The sequence below is a fragment of the Pseudomyrmex gracilis genome, unplaced genomic scaffold, assembly GCF_002006095.1.
Source record: "Pseudomyrmex gracilis isolate BER0280 unplaced genomic scaffold, ASM200609v1 scaffold_102, whole genome shotgun sequence".
NCBI lineage: Eukaryota > Metazoa > Arthropoda > Insecta > Hymenoptera > Formicidae > Pseudomyrmex > Pseudomyrmex gracilis.
In genome coordinates this window covers 199,729-215,295 of record NW_018020686.1, presented here as the reverse complement: position 1 = coordinate 215,295, position 15,567 = coordinate 199,729, and the positions used below count along the sequence as shown (strand labels likewise).

The 15,567-nt window shown below is 43.1% G+C and overlaps 1 protein-coding gene across 1 annotated transcript in view; it reads right to left on the bottom strand.

Moving 5' to 3' along the window:
* LOC109855942 (myotubularin-related protein DDB_G0290005-like) overlaps positions 1-2,571 on the bottom strand; it is a 48,578-nt gene extending 46,007 nt beyond the window's left edge. The window contains exon 1 of the mRNA XM_020430682.1: positions 2,143-2,571. Coding sequence (XP_020286271.1) covers positions 2,143-2,440 — 298 coding nt within the window. The 5' untranslated portion in view covers positions 2,441-2,571. The remainder of the gene's footprint in view (positions 1-2,142) is intronic.
* Between the last annotated feature and the right edge of the window lie 12,996 nt (positions 2,572-15,567).

Sequence of the window (15,567 nt, the reverse complement as noted above, 5' to 3'; positions counted from 1 at the left end):
AACTTTAATGTCTGCGTTAATTACGCGTACCTCGCGCGTCTGCGTATATACAACAGACACCAAGATAAATAATTAATCGTGAAACCGCGCGAGATAATATTTTGATCCGACAGTTGGGAAAAGATCACATGTCCTGCTTATCGGACGCGGTAATATTCGCTCATAAAGAGAATCGTGTTACGAATTGAGATATTGGGAATAGACGGAGATTTATCGCGCGCGCGGCTTTAGCTTCCTGCGTGACGCAACGTCACGCGAATCGAGGGTCGAGTTAATACCGGGAAAATTATAATGTTGCGTAAAAACTCCGGCCAAACGGATAAACAGAATAATCACCGGTATGCCGGCGAGACACGTTGCTTTGGATATGTACGATTTTTTTTTTTTTAGTTTTTTTTTTTTTTTTTGGTTTTTTTTATACGCGCGTACAGGTGAGATTTTTTTATGCACTCTTGTGCCGCAATAAATGTCACGGACTGATGTGTTCCATATGGAAACCGTTTCCACGTCTAAACTAGCTATTCTCTCTGCTGGTATCCGCAATTTTCCGCGTTTCCCAAAGGGCTATGGATAAAACGCCATTTCCGCGAGACAATAAAGGGCTATGCACTCGCGTATGTGCATGTACAAGGAAGAGAGCGAGAGAGAAAGAGAGAGAGATAGAAGGGGGAAAGAGAGAAAAAGATAAACCAGACTACCGGCGCCATGCCGTACCGCCTCCCTTTGTCCCTTTTTTTCGCACAACGATCGACGACCTCGCGAGATACCGACCGACTTGATACAACGAGCAACGTAGATCGCTTACAGGCTCGAGGGAGGAAGAGTGAGCGAAATTCCCCGGTTATATATCAGATTGTTTGAACGGCCAACTATCTCAGAAATTCCCCCTTCCGGATAATATCGTCTCTCGCACAATATTGACTTCTCTTCCCGGGACACCGTGTAGGTGGTCAACGCACCGCATCTCGCATGCACGCTACGCACGCATGCAGGGTTTGTTTACAAGTCGGTGCTGCTGCCTCACTCGCTACCGGAGTTCCTTGACACTCCGAGTGAGACGGCAAGGCGAGAGAAGGTGCGCTTGCTTTCCACCTTTGTTTCTCCCTTCGTCGTTCTTTGCCGCGCTCTCTCGCCTTCTTTCTCCTCTTCGCGTCGATTAAAAACCTCAATTCTTCGCCTCACCTATCACGCGGACGGGACGACCACGCGACGACTGGCGCCCGATTTTCTCTCGCTCGTAAATCACGAAACAACGAATGATGGAAACGAATCGCCGGCAATTATCGTTCGAATAATAGAAACGCGGGACGGGGCGAGATCGACGCGCCTCGACGTCACCCCCCCGTTCAACTCTTTTTCAGCGAATTCGCCATGCGCCCTTTCGACTCTTCCCGCGACTTCGCACGCAGCGATATTTTCAATTAGGAGTTTGGTTTGTCCGCGCACCGAGACGCATTTCGATTCGCAATTTTAACGCACCGGGAGTGCCCCAAAAAATAAACATCGGGCCGTGTCCGCGTTATAATTATTTCCAATATCATCGGGACAAGAACAAAAAACACGGCGAGGGAACTTGACATTTCTCGTCGTGGATAAATGAGAGAATATTCAACGTCGCGTTGGTAAAATATCGCCGCGCCTCGCGGTGTTCTCGAACAATTTTCACACACGAGAGTCTATGGTACATAAATGTTTTTATGATACACTTAACATAAGTTGTAGATTTTCGTACAAAATTTTGTCAATCGAGGAAAGAGAAACACCTTGTTTCGATTGTTTGTTTTCAATATTTATAACATTTATGCCATTATTTCTTTTTTATATTATTGCGATGACTAGTTTCTTAATAATGTTTTCCTATCGTAAGACCGTAAACTTTTCTTCGAAACGTTCATCGAGACAAGATCGCTCATCTACTCAACTCGATGTTAATTATCATGCATAGTTACTTCCTCTTGTATTATTCATAAGTCGCACACCTGTTCGATATATTCGCGATGTTGAATCGACAATTAACCGCGCGAGAGTCAGGTTTTCTTCAAAGCTATCGAATCGACAATTAAACTGCGCGAGAGAGAGCCAGTCAGTTTTTCTTCAAGCTATCGAATCGCGACATGTTCGCGCGGGGGAAGGAGAACTTACCTATCACCGTGTTCGCCGCGACTTCTTTGGCGGCGGCCGCGGCTGCCGCCGGTCCATGAGCGAGAAAATCGCTCAGTGACAACGACGAGGCGATGATCTGTCGCTTCTCCTCGAAGTTTAAGTAGTCCAGACTGTTGCTGCGCTGCGGCGCGGTCACGATCGTCACCGTTTTCGTCGTCGAATGATGATGATGATGATGATGATGATGATGATCCAGATTGCCGCCTTTATCGTTGCCGCCGTTATCGGCGCCCGGACTCGTGGGCACCAGGTAAACGCCGCTCACGCGTATCGACATTGCGCCTGACGCGCTACGATGATGATGATGATGATGGTGATGATGATGATGATGATGATCCTTGCAACGACCCCGTCGCTTTCGGCGCCACGGGCTGAGGATCGCTACGAGCGCCGGCAACGGAGCTATCGGCTGGCCCTTGTCGACGCTACGCGCATCCCGGTGTGTAGCACCTGCTCGAGGAGTCGGCGGCGGCGGCGGCAGCGGCTCGCGTCGTCGTCCTTCGACACTTCTCGTTCGCGGCTCCACGGCTCGAGAGATTCGCGCGGCTACTACGTGCGATCCCGCGACGACGACGACAACGACGATCGAGACCTCGGGGAGGTCGTCGTTCTCGCTGGACTCTCTTTCTATCCGAAGTTACACGATCAGCCGGAAAACAAACGCATCTGATTGTTTGATACGCGTTTGTTCCAATCTCTCTTTCGTTTATTACAAATGTATTACGTGACTCTTGCGCGCCGTTTTCGAGCGCCGACGTTGTTACATCGAGCGAATGACACACTTGTTATCGTCTCCCCTCTGATTACTCGATCCGCTGACGTCGAACCAATTTATCTTGCACGTATTACTATCGGATTTTTTTTCTTTCGGTTGTTATAAAAAGAGAATTTCGTTTATACTTCTAGTTTAAGTCTAAGTCTATGGCACTGATCACTTCGTTACGATCTAATGTTAGAAAATGTACAAACAATTGTCTGAAGAACCGGGAGAACAGCTTCGCTCGGAATTGTCAGAAAAATTTCTCGTGATTGGCACGCACTGTGGAAAATTACTCGCTCGAGGGAAAGAAACCGGCGCGACCAACGTGAACTCGTGGAGAAGAGTCGCGGCGTCCCTGCGCATTAGCGAATGAGGAAAAGTTAGTTACCGAAGCCACTGCCCGACCGTCATGAATGGCGCGCATTGTGTTTGCTCGCGACACAATCCGAGCTCTTGTAATCCGGTAAAGCAACACAGTTTCCCCCTTCCGAAAACGTATCGTATTGCTTGTGAACTTTTGAGCATAGATTCGCTTAGTGTCTGAAAACTAACCGAATCGAATTATAATCTTGTAAAAAAAAAAAAAAAAAAAAAATACGTAAAACAAAACAATCTCAAATGTGATACGTCAAAATGTGTGGGCGTTAAATATTATGAGGATGCGTCAAAGTCGACGTTGCATGAGAGCCTTTATCGACTATATATCTGCTATACATCGAATCGATATTAATCAGTCTAATTGAACTCGATGAGTAATTTCGAATCAGAAACTTGTTTGCTTTCAATCGTTTTTGGCTGATATTTTTTTTCTCGCTTGATTTTTTAAAACATCGATCGAATCTGTATCTCGCCAAGAAATTTTCTGAGATACACAGATATCTCTATCGCAAGACCGAAGAAAATTTTCCGCGCTTGAGCGCGAGTTTTTCGGACACAAAACCGGCTACAATCCGTTCGTCCGGACAGATTGGACTGTTCCGCGCTAAGCGAAGAGCGGCAAGCAAAGCGTTGCTCGCGCTATACGAAAAGCCGGCCATCGATATTTAATTAGTTCGACGTGATTTACGACTAGATTTATGAACGATAAAATTATTTCGAAGGCTGAGCCGAGTGCGCGCGTGTCAATAAAGATGCGATAAAATAAAATAATAACTATTTATAGCGCGCGTGTGTGTACAAACAAACATCGATTTGCTTTCACCGACGCTGCTATTATATTTATATTTATTTATTTATTTTTTCTTTAATTATTATCAATGCTAACTCATACAAACGTTTCCCTCTGTTGCCTTAGTTTTCACCAAATTAAATTTATAATAAATAATAAATTTCTCTCGTCGCAACGCGCAACGTTTAATGAACAATTTTATAAACGAGCGGTTTGTTTGTTTTTTTCTTTTTTTTTTTGAATATATTCCACGTTACTTTAATTAATTAACCACGCCCTGTGCGACGCTATTTTAGAAAACAAAAGCTGCTCCAAGCATTAATCCAATTGTTCACGATAACGAAGGAATTTTTTTTTTCCTCCTATCTACTAAACAGCCGTTTCCGTTATTCGTGTGTTTTCCGTAACACAATCAACAGATAAATTAATCGTGCTACGCGTTTGTACGCGCTTGCGATCGGAAATTTTCTTCGGGCGCACGCACCAGACGGACACACGATCGATCATCATCGAGCCGCGGAGCAGTCACATTTTTCTTCCACGTTCATACGGAATTCATCTCGCGTTTCCCGGAACGAATGTAATGTTCCCCGAGGAACGTCAAAAAAAAATCGGAGAGTCGCTCCAAATCGTTCATTCACGTTCGACTGACTAACCTGACCTCAAAGACAAACACCGTCGCCCGATAAAGGGGGCGTGTTATATTCGTCCTGAAATGCACGCGCGTGAAAATTCTCTTCAGCTCACATGCCCTTGGGCTCTCACACACGCGCGCGCGCGCGCACGCATTGCACAACGAACAAACGGACACACGTCGATGGGGACACGCGAAACGGAAATACGCGTATGTATACGTACGTTTTTTTGTTTTTGATAACGACGCTCGGGCAGTGGAGGGCTTGTGTTTTTTTAATTCTCGGCAGGATTCGGGAAAAATCGTCGTCGTACGACGTTATTTATCACAGAGAGAGACACACAGGCGTCGGCTCTCCTCCGCTCTTTGCCTTCCACGGGACACCTGTCCGGAGCGCAGGTGAGAGGAGAGCGAGACGGCGATAGAGAGAGGACGCAACGATCGTAAATATGTATACAGGAGCGGCGCCGTACTACGACGACGAGGACGTAAGTATTCGGCGTCGTAGAGTAACGCGAGGAGATTGACACGATGAAAAAAAAAAAACAAAAAAACAAAACGATCGAGTGTAACAGTAACACACACACGGAGTCACACGGAATAAAGAGAAAATGAAGAGGCGCGACCACACACAAGAAACTCCGGCAATCCTCTTGATCGTCGTCGACGACGACAACGACGGCGGCGGCGACGGCGACGACGACGACGACGACGACGACCGTGTTTTATAACCACACGGTGTACAACACACGGGAGTGATGCACACTGTCACGCACACTGACACATGGACACGCGCCGCACACGAGCGACACAAACTCCTCGACTAACGCCGCCGCCGTTGCTGGCTTCTTCTTCCTCCTCTGTTTTCCTTTTTTTGTTTTGAGCGCGAGAGAGAAACGGAGACGACGATCGGTCCGACGACGGGGAGCGCGACGAGACACGGGATCGGTCGGGACGGATTCGCGAACGGAATTAATTTGTTGCGGCGGGCGTACAAAACAAGAGCGGAGCCGAAGAAAGACGAGGAAACGACACCAACGGCAACGACGACCACGCCACGAAACACACACCGAGCGAGGCTCGCGCGAGTACTGAGGGCGGCCATGCGACCGCAGCGCCGCGTCGTGCACGGAGCGGCAAAGGAGCACGAGACGGCGGCGGGCGGCAGCCGGTCGCGCTCGTCGCGCCGCGCGGGGGGATGAATTGCGCGCGGCGGGTATAAAGACGTATGGTGTATTCGCCGTAACTCTCGCCCAATTAACGTGTTGCTCCCGCGCGCCGGCTTTTCGTGCGCCCGCGAGCGTGCTTTTATATTGCGCACGCACGCTTGCACGCACGCACGTACACACGTACACACAAGCGGGATGTTAACGATCATGACCGTGTGAAAAAAGTCGTTTTCTAGACAAGTTCGTTCTAATTTAAGCTGTACAAAACCCCGTGGACATATTATGAACGTTACGACCGACGGAAATTGGGTATATAATACTTGTGCGCGTGGGTGGTAGATGTTCCTTTTTTTCCCCGAGATATGATTTGACGTAAATAACCTTTAAAAAGGGTCTGAATGAACTCGGATTGTCGTGTTTTCGGCCTTTGACTCAGTTCCTTCAATATTGCAGTGAGAGAAACTGTCCTTCGTCGACGAACCTACCTACCTGATCATCGAGAACGCTTAAGCTTTGACAGAGGCGCCGAAAAGTCATTTTCCGAACACAAGATGTTCCTACGCATTACTGCATTTTTTAGATAAAAACACATTTTCTTGTTTGTGTCTTTAGAGGGCCAAGTCTTATTCACACACGTTCACGTGTTTTAAATATACAATATTGTACGTTCAAGGAGATTGTCAAAGCAAATTTCTCGCTTCTGATAAATAAGTTTATAAAAATTGATTCAAGTACTTGTTATATAAATTCTGATTTATAATTTCACAACAATTTTTTTTTTTTTTTTTCTGCGTGGTCATTGCGTGATAATTAAAATTATTAGAGTTGTGTGAGCTATTTGTGAAACAGCCGAGAAAGAATTCGCCGTATGTAATTGTCACTTTCACGTGCTTTCTTAATGTAGAGATATGAGGTCACGTCATAATTCTGGGATCGCTTATGTGGAAGTAACAATCGTGGGTGTGACGAAAACAGTGTGGAGAGAGAATTGTCGAAACGAGAAAAGATGACGCCAACACACAATGTCCGTCATATAATTCAGACGGTCAAGTGTGCGAATACACAGCTATTTTCTTTGCGAAATGAATATAAATTCAAACTTATTTATATAACTTACATTACGAATCAAGAAAACCACCGCAGCTAAATCCATTTTTGAGGTACGTACCTGAAACGCAGAAAAATAAAATTTCGTTAGAATGTTTTCTCTTAAAAGATAACGCAAGAGGTTTTTTTTTTATTATACTTCGGTGTGTAAATAAAATTCTTGATGATTGTAAATAATCATATAAAAATATCTAAAGTAAACAGTCACACAAATAAATAGCGTCTGCGAGAGAAAATATTTACAATTGTACGTTCTTGCGTGTAATAAATTGTATATTTATAATTATTTATACTCATTAATTTAATTGAAAATACCTCTTCTCTCCGTGATTAAATGTTTAATTTTTTTGAAACTGTTTTACCTCTAACTTGAGCGGAAAATCTCGTCTCTCACCCCACAAAGTTACGTCGTCAAATAAATCTCATGTACATGACTTGGTTCGCGAGAGAGAGATCTATTCTCGAAGAGATTCTGTCGAATCGCGAAAATTCAGACGGTGAATTCGCGACGAAAGAGTTTGACGGCCCAATGTTCGCGAGGCGCGAACATTCGAACTGGAAAAGACAGCGGATGCGGCACGACGCTTCGCCGCACCACGTGGCGTATTTCGAGGCGTCTAGACTCGCTAATTTAAACCGACTCGCAAAATCCCCGCCGACACGTTACTCGGCCGGTCTGGCCGCTGTCACAACTCTAAGGTTTGAAATATGACAAACACGTCGCCGTTCGCGCGCACGCGAAACCGGGTATCATTCCCGAAGGTCGGTCGTTAGAAAGTATCTTTATGCGCACGACGCGCGGATACATATCAGCGACAGGAAGTAAGTGTTGTGTGTATCCTTCGAGCGCAAAACTCTTGCGCTCGACGCGCATGAATATGCATAAAACCCGCGGAATTGCTGCCATCGCGTTAGTTTTTTGATCGGATTATCTCAGATCGGATTTTAAATGTACGTTACACGCTGAGCGCAAACACGTCGCTTTAAGAAATCGCCGCGCGTTTATTTTTCGCCGTTATAATGCAATTATCCGCTACCAACAGAGCGCAGATCTGGCACTCTGATCAACTCGCGCGGCGTCGAGGAATATAAGTTGCGCGTATAATCGCGGAGAGAATAAAAAAGAAAATCGCGTATGTAAATATAATCATCGGATTAGTTTTCACACACCGATCTTCGTATAATTTTTACATCCACAATGCGGCCGCGATGTCTTCGTAGCTGCGAGCTGTCACGTGAACACACGAGATTTATATGTATATTGCTAACGGTATTGTATGTGAGACCGGCTTGTGTTTCAGAAATTAGTTGTTTATTATTATGCACATTAAAGAAAGATTGCGGGAAACACATTATACGTGCCGCGGATGTCCTAACGCGACATTATACGTGGCCAATTTCTTTTCCTCTCGCGTTTTGCAACTTTCCTTTATTGCGCATGTCTCTTTGAGGAAAGCCCGTCTCTATAATATAGAGGATTTTAGAGACCGCGTAACAGTAGACCATAAGAGACCTATTTCCGGTTTAGTGGAAGGTCGCGTCGGTATGGCTGTAAGCGAATTGAATTATTTCCATTTCGGCGCTGCAGCTACGGCTTTCAGCAAGCGTCTCGCGTCACTTTGAAGACTGCGTTTGGAACTGCAATTTTCAGCAATGTCGGTGAGTCGATAAAGCTTTTTAAAAAACGTAGACCAGATATTCGCGTCTATTTTCTGATATATATAGTTTTTTAATTACTTAAAAACCAGCTTGAATAAAATTACAAGTACTTAAAATAAACTTGAAGCCAATCATCCACCGGTGATGGTAGCGGTTTAAAAATAAATTAAAGATTCTTTCTCAAATGAGATGAAAGAGACGCTTCGATCAGGTTTTATTGCTAGATTTTTTTAAATAACGCGATGAAGAAATGATGTCGTCTTCACTGTGGGCTGCAGACATAATCGTAGGCAGAAATTGCGCTAAAACTGCCTACTGCCTACCTGCCAGCTCTGATCGGACGGATCTTTAGAGTTTCTCTCGTCGCGCGTAAGTAAAAAAATAAAAACACTTACACTTTATCCGAACGTATTCTATCCTAGTTTTTGCGGTCAAAACTATATATATTTTCGCTCTCGTAAGTGACTCTACATGTTTAAAACTGTCTGGAAAATCTATTAATCGAGTTATTTGTCAAACGCATCGGCAAATCGATATAACTGCGACGTAAAATATTGCATTGTGTCTCAGTTCAGCGGTCAAAGAACCCTCGGGAACGGCCTTTTGCGCGACGTTGAAGATCCGCTCGCAAAGTTAAGCGAGCTTTTACAGCTCGCTCGTTTCCTCCCGAGTTGTCTCTCATCGATCGCGCGCGCAATTAAATTAAAGTCAATCTACATATTTTTGTGAAAAATAAGCAATCGCCATCGGTCGAGTGACTTTATTACGTCCGGTATCTGAAAAGTGTTCTCTTTGCTCTCGTATATATGCACAGAGAACTCTTTGAGCACGCGCGCGGAGATTTCTTCGACGCAACGATCTAGTTATTTCGGGAGAATTGAAAGTCTTTCGCGCAAACGCTAAAAGACATTCTTGTTTCGTTCATATATATATACGTAACGCTGCTGTATCGATATTCTTAAGAAAAGTTGCACGCGCGATATAAAGAAAGTTAGAAATAATTGCAATTACTTAAAAAAAAATGCTTTAAATTCAAGATGAAGGATATTTTTTGAAATTACAAAGTTGTTGTACATTGTAATAATAATTAGTGTGGCAAAAAACTCGAAACAATTTTCAGAAAATCCGCAGCATGTATGTGTTTTTAATTAACAATTTGACAACAAGTGAGCATTTGAACTTGGTGTTCTCTCTCTCTCAAAATATTAATCGGATCACAAGTCCGCAAGTGGTTACACGCGATTCAATATGAAGTTCCGAGAATTTCTGATAGACAAGCGCCGTCCACTTGAACATTATTATTAATTACAACAAGGAACAAGTGTGTCTCTCCAACTGACCCGAATTACGAGACAATTTGCCATTAAATGGCGGAGACGTATAATTAAAGCGAAGTGACAGTGCGGACGATTATCAAGCGTTTCGAGCAGCTGGCGGTTGCCATTTTATAAAAAAAGCCGCGATGTCCAATGTGCGACGCCGCGTTGCGTGTGTGTTTCTGCATTAAACGCAGTCACTTACAAGACATATATACACAAGCGTTTCGCACGCCCCGGCCGAAAATATCGCTCGCGCGAGAAAGCTCCTTTCTCGCGATCGCGTTCGGCGAATAGCTGCTTCCACAGAGCACACAATTCACTTTTATAAAAAAACACGTATTTCTCGCGATTGTTAATATAATCGCGCAATTGTAAATTTTACGCTTTTTTTGATATTAAATATATCTACTTTTTTCAAATTGTTTCTTAATGACTGTCTTTGGTTTTGCTTATAGATAAACAAACAAACATTGGCGCGTGTTACTCAATAGCAAAAAAAAAGAGGTGTTAGCCACGTCTAGTCCCGATGTAGGATGTGAGAGGACCCCTTTCTCCTCAAATCCTCTCCCGTACATCGGGGTGGAAATGGTTTCACATTTGCTCTACCTTTAAGAGATTCACTGCCGCATTCACTTTAAATGACGAATGACAACAGCAGGAAAAGTCCTTAAAAAGTCTTAAAGGAGACAACAACAGAGAGGAGGAAAGAAAACAACGCACTTGTGTGTGTTCGCGACGAAAAGGGGACACGAAGAAAGAAATACACGTGCGGTCAGCCATCTTTTAGCAGACCGAATCGCACGTTGCTTGACTTTGAACAGGACGAGAAGAACGCATCAAGTCACCGAGCTACTTCGCGCGTGAGATCATGATATCATTATTAATTATAAGTATACACGAGAGCTGCTGTTTACAGTCTCCGTTGACTTTTGCGGTTTATTTCTCTATTTAGAAAAATATAAATGTGTATTACATTACGACTATGTCTGTTCACAACGAAGACGACATCGTTTCTTCACCGGACATGGCGCCATTTAAAAAAAATCTCAAAAAAACAATTAAATTTCAATTGAATTAAATATCAGGTAATTGACGGATATCTCTAGACCACGTTTCAAGAACCTGATCGATTCATTGCTGAAAATCGCTGTTCCAAGCGCAAAGTGACGCGCGTTAAAATGTGTTGCGATTTCCAGATAAATATTCATAATGAAAATAATAACGTGGCTCATTTTCTTCGAATGTAATTTGGTTTTTCGATAAACCAACGCAGGATGAAAGAAGTAAATCAACGAGACTGTCGTATTACACGTACCATCTTGGCGTGAGAACACAGTTTGAGATAACCGGCTTTGTCGCACACACGGATCGTATCAGCTTGTTGGTTAACTATCTAAGGATAAGATGTTCGGGGCGATAATGGCAGGAAATTAATGGCGACTGAGGAGAAACGACAGGACGGAGTAATGAAGAGATTGCTTTCCTTATTACGTGTAGATTCAGGCTCGTAGACTTGCCTTCGTTAGTATCCTGCGATTTCGAAATTAAAGCCGAGGTAAAACGAAATTATCGAATTTCTTAAAACCGAATGAAAAGATAGGTTTTCAATTAACGTCGCTCATCGCGTACGTAAAACTCTTTTGTGTCTCGCACTTCGTTAATGGCAATCACGTTTAATTAATGTCATTCTAATTTGATGTTCAAGATTGTAGATATTCATTTACCGAAAGAAAGAGAGAGAGAGAGAGAGAGAGAGAAAGGGAGAATCACTGTTTTCAACGCGAAATTTACGGCGGAATATATTCGTCGCTATGCGGCCGAGTTGAGCAACAAATCGTTGTACGTTTTTACAGCCGAGATATGTCTGCGCATGACGCTAATTGATATACTGCAACACGTCACATTTATCATGCAGGTCCGGCTGCATTTTATTCGCAATGAGCAACGGCAAGTCCGTTAATTCGGCACGCGGGAGAGATTATCGCAAATAATCATAGCGACAGTTTGGTTACAAATTACAATCGCGGGTTAATCAAACACGGTGCTGAAAGTCGACGTTACGCTATTTTCTCGCCATATATATGTATACATATATGCTACGTGTCCGGTGATTTTCCTCGTTTCATTGACATCAATCTTAATTAACGTCGTGGCACAACCGGGCATTCCAACAATTAAGCTCGCGATATTCTTCTTTTTCACGCTCTGATTTTCGCCTCCTAACGTCAATCTTTTACGTTCGCACACAATTTTTCACACTTTACTTCAATAAAATTCATCGTCTCGCGTTGTATAATAATAAATTATTTCGAATTACATTTTCAAAAAAACCGGATACCGGAATTTGATCGATTAATTTTATCAGCGGGCAAAGAATATCTCATTTTTTATTATCCTACGTACAATAGAAACGGGTAAACGAAAGGTTGTGCATATCCGAGATACAGTCGTGTATCACTAAAGCGTCTCTCACCGGATTATGGCTTGCACGTGGAAAAACGTCAATGCGGTAAAATTAATAGCGCCCTCCAATAATACGCTTGATTTATCCCACGCACGTTTTACCAACGCGTTACGGAAACGCGGATCGGGATTATTCTCTTTTTTTTTTTTTTTTTTTTGTTTTAACATCTGTCATAAATGCCGAGCAGACTTCTCTTCAAAACAAAAAAATGATTAGACGTACAGACACATGTGATTCTGAGAGACAAAAATATTTGTTTTTTATCGAATATGTAAAACACTGAAGTGTGACAAATTGGTCGGATAGTGCGCGTTCGAAGTTCATTTTTTTTTTTTCTAAACGAATGAAATTTGTGTGTACGTCTTTAGAACATAGATTAGATACCGCTAATGGTCCCAGAGATAAGAACACGAACGTAGGATGATATAGTGAAAAAGAAACAAAAAGTCTCAACTGACAAAGAGACCTCTCGGCATATAAGTGCGCGATAGAATTTTTTGAAGTAAACGCAACAACGCGTGTGTTCTTTCTGAGTGCACTTCGCATCGATGCACATTGACGCGGAATTCTACAAATAACCGCGTCAGATGCTGCGAGGATTTTTCCCGCAGGATGCACTGCAAAGAGCGAACGGGTCTACGTGTTCGCGGCACGTGCGCAATATTGGTTTTTCGCGGGTCGATAGGATTCACCTCTCTTCTCCCTCTCCCTCTCTCTCTCTCTTTCTTGCTTAGCTCGGACTTTTAAGAGCGGGACGCGTTGCGTACACATGTTTGCTTTTTTTTTTTTGCGTTTTGAAGAAGAAATTTCCCAACGAGCTTTGCGACGCCGCACCGAAAAAAAAGCAAAACGCGACAACGCGCAAAACTTCTCGCCGATTCGTGGAGAGTCTCGCGATTACGAGCAGTTCTCGATCTCTCGCGCGTGTCTCGAAGTTATATAAGCTCGAAGCGAACTTCATCTGCGTCAAATATACCTTTTTAATGTTTTTGCATGATACTTACATTTCGTGACATAAATATGTAAATTACTAATAATTTGTGAAAAATTAAATACGACAATGTAATAAAAGATTAATTTCGTAACGGTATAAATTCACATCCAATTTATAAATCATGCAAATGCAAATCGCGAGATGCAAAACTAAAATGTAAAACTTAAATTTTACTTTTCCAAACGCTTCGACTTTAAATTTTCTTCAATGAAATGTTTATAAATCAATATATACAAAACATATTTGGCAAATTAGGCAAATTCGAAAAATTGAAGTTGATGAGAACGAGATGTCAAGTTTACGTTCGTGACACGTAGTCAAAACGACATTGTATTTCGCTCTCTCTTTCTCTCCTCTTCGTCAATTATTCACGAAGATGATAGCGCAAACGTCGATAGGAGGTAAAGAGGCGGTCTACGGAAACAATGCTCGCGCGCGAAATTCGCGCGAGTCGCTATCTCGAAAACTCAATGATCCGCGCGCAGGCGGATCTCGTTTCCGCGCTCGCATTTGCGTGTCGACCGACGAGAGAGACGAATAATCGCGGATTCTGCCGATGCAAAATTTCCGAGGACGCTCCGTCTCTTCCGCGAAAATATTGTATTACGATGTTCGAGGAGGAATAAAGCGTAAATTGCGTTTTACACACGTATAAGCCAGAGAGAAGTGAGAGAGAGAGAAAGAGAGTCGGATAGTTTTTATATTTTACCGAGGATAAATCCGAAAATAATGCCAAGTAAAACGCGTCGGAACGACGTGAATTGTGCTCGTGACAGATGCATTCTTCCTCCCGTCGTCGTAACGTAACATCGCGTGTTGTACGGAATATTTCGGAAGTCGCTGCTCTTTTTCGACACAAAAATAGAAAACTTAAAAATAGAAGATAATCGATAAAGCCACGTCAACGGATTAAATCATATCGCTACCAGTTTTTCTCGAAAATTGATTTTTCCTCTGGAAAAGTCAATTACATTCTTTTCAAATCTGCAAAGTACCGGAAGCAATATCCTGTTATCGCTGGACACATGGCTTTTACGGTATTACGGTGTATCTCTGCGTCGCGATCGGTGCAACCGTGACAAATTTCCGCGCGACACCGGCCTCATTAAAAGCGATTAGAATCGCCAAGACACCTAATCTGCCGCACGCGAGACTGCTCTTCATTAAAATTGCTCGTTGCATAGTGGCTCGAGTGCTATACTAGAGCATTACCGTCCGTAGTGTATTACTGTGATTATCGAACGGCGGTGCCCCTAAGTCCTGTTGTAATGCCGTGCCTTCGCCGAGACGGCGAATTGCCCCGCACACTCGCAAAACGCGAATTCACGCGAATTGTTTAGAACAAAAGACGTACAACTCGCGCAAGTCTTTTAGAGTTTCTCGAATTATTTACACCTTACAGTCTTACAAATCCTATCAGAAAAAGCGAGCGTAAATAATCACAATCGATTTTCTCGATATTGATTGTTGTCACTTTTATCCCGACGCTGATTGGACGTGCTTCTCGATTCATGTTGTACAAATCAAGAGGCACGGTAATGCTTTTTAAACGCGAAAGTTATGCGATTGAGAAGTGAGATTTTCATGGAGCAATATCTCTCAAAACCGACTAAACCGACTTTGTTTTAGTCTCAATCGCTTCAGAACAAAACACTAAAAAACAAAGTATTTTTGCGTTTTTTAAAGTCACGTGACAGGGAAGAGAGGAAAAACACTACGTGACCAAGTAACGTGACTGTACTTTTAGTCACGTGTCTGTAAAAACGTGAATAACGTAAGGTCACGTGACAGGGAAAAGAGAAAAACCAACACGTGACTTTATTTTAATCACGTGCTTTTAAAAACGTGACTAAAGTAAGGTCACGTGACAGGGAGAAGTGGAAAAACAACACATGACTAAAGTGCAGTCACGTGACTTTATTTACGTGTTATTTTTCCACTCCTCCCACTATTTTTCGAGTGTGATTTTCATGCGTTATTTCTGACATCTCTCATATGTATATCGTGTGTATTATATGGTTTGTAAGACGTATATGCTAGCTGTCATTGCGGTGACAGGTTGTGTTCACTGACACAATACGTTAAAATAAAAATAACAATAGCGTGCGCGCGCCTGTGTTGTGCTAGTAT